The 6789-nt window shown below is 37.4% G+C and overlaps 1 protein-coding gene across 1 annotated transcript in view; it reads left to right on the top strand.

The window, feature by feature from the left end:
* Window positions 1-3031: 3031 nt before the first annotated feature.
* The window catches only part of APOO (apolipoprotein O), a gene marked incomplete at both ends in the record, with an annotated part of 17249 nt that continues 13491 nt past the window's right edge, over window positions 3032-6789 (top strand). The window contains 3 exons of the mRNA XM_010074787.1: window positions 3032-3164; window positions 4132-4242; window positions 6629-6748. Coding sequence (XP_010073089.1) covers window positions 3032-3164; window positions 4132-4242; window positions 6629-6748 — 364 coding nt within the window. The remainder of the gene's footprint in view (window positions 3165-4131; window positions 4243-6628; window positions 6749-6789) is intronic.

Here is a 6789-nt window from a genome sequence, read left to right as displayed (position 1 = left end):
CAGGCCTCGCAGCCGCCCCGGCCCGGGGCCTGGCCGCTGAGGCGCCCTCAGGAGGGGTGTGCTGGGCTGGGAGTGCCCCAGTTTCTCTTGCTTCCCGTTTTAAAGCGGGTTGTGGTTAATCGGTTGAGTAGGCGCGGTAGCGACGATCCTGGCGGTGTTCACAGCGAGTGTTTTTTTTTCACATTCGAGCTAAACTGTTCTAAAATCTGCAGTGTCTGGTGACAGCTATACTCAGGGTATGTCTATAGCTCTCCCAAGCTGCTAGTCTTACACTTGTTGCAGCTGCATATTCTGTCTTTTTAATATTTCACAATTGCCCTATCCGTGTTGCACAAAAAGAATCACACGAAGACCACCTTCGTTCTTTAAAATTACTTCTTGGGTACAGCAGGATGGAGCTGTGCATTAGTGTTCTTACAGAGTTTGGATCTGTACAGTTGCGAAAGTCCTCCTTTCAGAAGTTTCCCTTTATTGCATATAGGTTGTCAGTGAAATCTGTGAAAAGGCGTGAGCATGCATGGTTTGGGATTAAGTCAGATAATTGTTTCAGAGGTGTTTGCCTCTGATAAGAAGAGCCCCAGATCCCTTCAGGCTAAAAACCAAGTTGTATATTTCAGTCAAATTGTCATGACTACTTGAGAAGCAGGAGTTTTTGTTTTTTTTTTTTTTTAAAACAGGTGATACTTGATTGTTTAAATTAGTTCTCTTTTGTACCTTTTCTGTTTGTCAACTATTGATAATGCATCAGTATATTGATATGCTGAGCAACCTGTGCTTTACTTTTGTCACAGTGTTTTTTTGTTTTGTACTTTAATGTTGGGGCAATTGCTGGACTTCCTATTTAAGGGTTTAATCTCAGACTTGTTAAGAATTCCATAAGTTATACTGAATTGACATTAAAGGGTTATGTGTGAAGCAGTGAGTACTGTGCATAGTACTGCTACTTTTATACAACCATTGAGGTTAGGCAGATTTCAGTGCTTCAGGCCAATGTAATTTTTTTGCCTCTAAGAGCAAAAGGGGAAGATGGCTTCTTGTCCTTGATATCTGTCCTTCAGGGAATAGGAGTGCTCAAGAGTTTGTTTTTGGGGTTCTTGGTGGTTTTAGTTGAGGTTGAGAGAGGAGGAAGAATGTGAAAAGAAGAAAAAAATGAAGCAGCTTCATACATTAGGGCAAATATCAGCCTTCACAAAAGTAAGATTAACAATTTTTTTTCATTTTGTTCTTCCTTTCCCTAGTTTTGACAGGGACAAGTAACAAGTGAACTAAGGAACCACAGATGATGGAAAAAAGACAAAAGTTCTAGTTAATCTGTATCTCTTTTTTCCCTCTGTTTGTACTGAGAATTAATAAGGAATTTATTCTTCCCAGAGGCGTTTTTTTAGTTTAAGAATTAAGAACTTTGAGAAAGACAGTAAAGCAAGACAATGGAAGATGAAATTTGATAGTCTTTTTCCCTCCAACTTTCAGATGGAATTTGTTTATGAGTGATCTGGTGTCTACAGATAAAGTTGAGCTCTTCAGCTAGAGAAAAGAATAAACTTAATTTTTTTTATTTTTTTTTTTTTACTTAAAGTAGGAACAGAGCATTCCTTAGAGAAAGGTATGTCAGCTCGACTTTTTTGGTATCAACTGAATAGCTGTAAGGCAGACTGAGGGCACAGCTCAATCAAAATACTCTACTAAACCAATTGGTTTAGTAATATGTAGTTAGTGTGGAATTGAGAAATGAGATCCTAAAGTGAATTTTGTAAACAAAAAGTAGAAAGATTAATCTTTCATACTACCAAATAAACCTTTTAGTGTCTACGTATATACAGTACTTTGGTACTGGTTGTATCTGTCCTATGAATTTAGGTGACATAGAAGACCATTGCAGTATAGCTTGAACAGTGCATTTAAGGAGAGATTAATCTTGCGCTTATAGTGGTTAATTTCATTTTGTTTAAAATGTAAATATGAAACCTTTGGAAAATATCTGTGCTTCAGTATTTTGGTAATGTGAACAGTTGACGGTTTTGGTCTGAATAGTTCTGTGGTTGTTGGTACCCGTTTGTGAAACCAAGGTTCTTCCATTCTTATGCTTCAATGTTTGCATCTTTATATACAAATCTGAAATCTTTAAAGCATTTGGGTTTACTATTTCTGCTGGTGACATTTAGCACCATTTATACTGTTTGAAAATATTTTTTCAGAATGAAAAAAAATTTGCCTTTTCAGTGAAAGAGCAGTTTTGCAGTGAAAAAAGGAAATATTGAGGAAATAGATTCCACAGCTATTAATGGTTAGTGATGTTCATGTTTTTGTCTTGGCTGATGAAAGTATGTGAAAAGTCTTTGTTTAAGCAAACACTATTAAAGATTATTCATGTCTTTCCTTGGCTGTGAAACAGTGATCCAGTCATTGTGGTGTTTCATTGTAGTGCTGTAATAATGAGTCCATAAATTCAAATAAGGAAAAACTTCAATTTTAAGCAAGTTTTTCCATACCCTTTGATCCATCAGATCCCTTATGTCTTTCTGAAAAGCAATCCTATGACCTAGTTCTTGTCTGCTGTTTCTCTATACATAAATGAACATTTTCAGGAAGTTTGACAACTATATAGTTTATTTTTGAGTTTAAGGAGTCTCTTGGTTACATTTAATAAATACTCCATCTGCAAAGCAGTGGAAGAAATGTAGTCTGCAAATGCTGGTCTGTATATAATAAGAATTTTGGGTGGATAATTTTAAAGCAGTTTTCTAACATTTCTGCAATGGACAGAAACAAAGTTGGAGAGTAATTGTTCTGATGCTAGGTCAGTTATCATAACAGCATGAAGGATGTACTGGTTTAACCAAGCCTTCAGTTTACAAGCAGCTAGGTCAATGTAATGCACCCTTACTATTTCTGAAAAGGAAGAAGGCTTGCTGCCTTCTCCTTTTTCATCCCCTCTTCCCTGACCACACAGTTCCTCTGGTGCTTGTCAGGCTGTTTCATGGATGGGTTCAATTTACTAACCCCCACACAAAGCTCTCCGCTTCTTTTTCAGGATTAATCTTTTGCCAAATTGGCGAGGTGAATTGCCTCGCGGTGGAAGCATCCGGCCACCAAAGCTAGGGCAAGGTGAGCAGCAGGACTTCCGGGAACGGATTCTGCGAGCAGAGCTGGACCTCTCCAGTTTGGTGGCTGCAGGCTGTTAGATTCCCTCACGCTGTAACCTGATACATCAAACGACAGGCTGTTGTAACTCTTCATGTGTTTATCTGAGCAGTAACATGAATGTGAGACATTGAAGGATTTCCCATGGGGACTGCTGTTTCTTGAGTTAAATGTTGCTGTTAATAAGGATGTGCATTTGTTGGAAAATGCTTTCTGTGCATTCTTGATTTGCTACACAGCTAAGGTTTTTATCTTCTGTTTTTTAAAGCAGTCTCCTGTTAAGAAACACAATTTAGTGTAGGCCCTGATTATAGGAAGAATTATATTCACATTACTGGTGGTTATGTTGTATGACTGGATTGAATCTAAAGTATTCAAAAAACCAGTCAAGTATCTGTCACAATGTGCTGTAATTCACGTTTCTCACAGAGAAGTAGAATACATTCCTAAATTCTGAGAAAGCAGTGATTATGTTCTGATTCTTTCAGCTGTAGGTCTCTTTTACTGCACGCATCCCCCACTCCCTCTCCCTCCCCCCCAATCTAGGTGCAGACAATAACAAGAAATAAAATGCTGAACTTTTGGGGAGTAACTAGGGAAAAAATGAGGTGTTATGGACATTCACTAAGTTGTTTAAAACATGAATATAATGTTGTTAATATCTCTACAAAGAAAGTTGACAAAAATTCTATTTCAAGTGAGAGAAAACAGAAGATCTCATTGTGAGATGAAAGCCGGTGAGATTAGCTAGTCTCCTTTAGCCTGAGGCTTTTCTAAGTACCACCTGAATAATTTAGGTGTTATCATTTGAGTGCCTGAGAGCATTAGATTGTGTACCACTGATTCCCCTTTCTCCTAATTTCTAAGTATCTTAATTTATCACTTATTACCATATACAGGGGCGTAAACATTGCCTACATGGATGTGTTCAAAGGTGTTGCCGTCTTGTTTGAATGTAATGATTTTCATGTCCTCCTGTAATGTTTCTAGGTAATTCGGCTGGGGGCCGCCCCTGTTAGTCTGAGCTTGCTCTCTATCCAGGTTTATGCTTCCTCTTCAGAGAAGGAAACTTCCAAAAAGGAGTTGCTGAAAATTGAAGAGGTAAGTGTGGTTAGAGCCCTAGTGCTCTTCTATCTATAAAGAAATATGTACAGAATTCTGAAATACATTATATTTTGGTGCCTGGTCTTTTCCAGCCTTAATGATTCTATGATTCTATGAAAGCATTTAGCTACATCTCTCCACCCTGTGTATTCTTGCCTTTAAACTTGCTTGACTATTTTCAGTAATAGAGATGTCGATATGGTTTTATTTTGTTTACCCAAATGGCTGCATTTGATGCCCTCTTCTTGATAGCGTCAGGCTTGCTTGTGTGCAAGATCTTTTTCCTACATTGAAGTCTTCTGTTCTTCATTCAGAAATTACCTTTTCATGTTTGTAGATTTACTTGTAGTCATATTTGAAATCCACAGGAATATTTTCTTTGCTTTTTGTCCTGGTAACACCATATGTTTTTATTACAAATACTATTGGCAAATTCTAATAAAATTTCATTTATTTTCTCTAGTAAAACAGCAAATCAAAAGTTTTTATTTCTAAAAATACTCTCCTTATTACTTTGAATCTGATATAGTAGCCCACAGAATTTTATCAGTTTTCCTTTCTTTACACCATTCAGACCTAAGCAACAACAAATATGATAATTAGTGATAATAAAAACCTGTTACTTTTTTTTCTAAGATGTTACAAATGTCTTGGTTATATCACAAGTAGAGCTTTAAAACACCCCGTTGAACTCCAGACTCACCACCATTGTTACATAGACTTTTAACGTCTCCAACATAAAAAAAAAAAAATTTTGTAGTTCATAACTAAATACCCCTTTATGTCCCTGAGAGTTTGTAGTTGTTTAAAAATGTTCAGTATTTCAACCCAAGCTCAAGTGTTGTTACATGAGCAGTGAAACTAAATGAAACTTATTTTTGTGGACACTTGGGTCTTTTGAATATGTCAGTGTGAGCAGTTCGGGCAGTTCACTTGCATAATGTGAGAGGATCAATAGTTGAAGCAGTCTCCTGGCTTCACCCTGGTGAAGTAACCTTAGCTTGGGCTGTCGCGTGCCCTGCACCACTGGCATGAGTCACTAATGAGGCACAGTTTGAAGTTATGCATGTGCTGAATAATTGGCTTGCCCATCAGCTTCAGCAAAGCAGAATGTGCTAGACGTGGCATTTTGGCTGCCTTTCTTCGCATTCACAGTGTATGTTTGTTTGGATCTCTGTCAGCTGTCTAGTTTCATAAAATGTGTGGGAATTCCCTTATCTCTGAGACTTCCGCGCTTGTGCCAGACACAGTTGTTAGGGTGTCTAACAGGGTCAAGTCAAAGTTAAACTGATTGTGACTATGATTGCCAGAGATGACCACATTTCCTAGGGAAATGAGACTGAAAATGCTTGTCTTCTAGAAGGTGGGAAATCAGCTGCGTGAGTTATCAAACTCTTTGACGAATTGTATGTCATTGTCTATTTTGTTATGGTTATCAGCTTCTTTTATTATGATACAGATAGAGTTGTTTTCCAACAATCTTGAAAAGAGGGCTAGCTACACTTTGATGCAACAATATATGTAAACATTAGTTTCTAATAAGCTACTAAATGTAGTATAAGTGTGGCATAAAATATAGGCTCTTTATACTAATCATCAGTGCAGTATATAAACTGTGAGGAATTTAACAGTTTTTGTTTTGATCGAAACATTGATGTTCATTTTTGACAGTATAGACTATGTATGGTCTTTTTTTTAATTAAATGTAATTTTAAGTATGTTTAGATAATCGTAATACATATATTGCAACGCTAAACCCTAAATACGTTGTTTTAGTGTGTATTATGTGAAGATGCCCATTGTTCTTCAGGTGGTTGTTCAGTTCCTATTTGCTCAGCCCCATTGTGCTTAATGCTGTCGGTTGCTGATGTGGTAGTGACTGCAACATTGGAATGTCGTACCATTTTTCCTTCTCAGTAACAAACAACCAAATTTGTACTGGATGTTACCTTTGTTAGAAACTACTTAGACTCTTTAATGATGGCTTGTGCAAATATAGAAAATGATCGATTGTGATTTCAGAGCTGTAGTACATTTAGTATGTTAACTGGGAACCAGAAGTGCTGATTAAGACCAGAAATATTTTTCACAATTATGTTTTGTGTTCTTATTAAACTAGTTTAATATTAATTTATAACCTGTGACTTGGATCATATAGCAGCTGTGGATGAATTGCACAGCAATTAGAAGTCATCTTCATCATAGTATATAATTAAACTTTGCTTGTAATGGTTGCCTCACAGCTGTGCCTGAATTTTTGTTATGCATTGTTTATGTAGTAAGCACCGTGTTAGGTGTTCTCTGGTTAGACTGTTCATGCCCTGAAGACCTACTTACACAATTGCACCTCTGTTTTTAACCTCTTGTTTGCTAATATTCACAGCTGTCACTCTACTCCTCTCCAGCTCGTGAGACTAAATATGTGGAGAATCCACAAACCCAGTTGGAAGAGGGGGTTTCGCATTTACGGCATGCTATGGAGCCCTATACAGCCTGGTGTCAGGTACAATGGTTTTGTATCGTGTCTGGTAGCGGTTCCGTGGG

This window comes from Pterocles gutturalis, unplaced genomic scaffold (genome assembly GCF_000699245.1).
Source record: "Pterocles gutturalis isolate BGI_N339 unplaced genomic scaffold, ASM69924v1 scaffold42882, whole genome shotgun sequence".
Taxonomy (NCBI): Eukaryota; Metazoa; Chordata; class Aves; order Pterocliformes; family Pteroclidae; genus Pterocles; species Pterocles gutturalis.
Note: the sequence above shows the minus strand (reverse complement) of the source record. Positions and strands in the feature narration are given on the sequence as shown.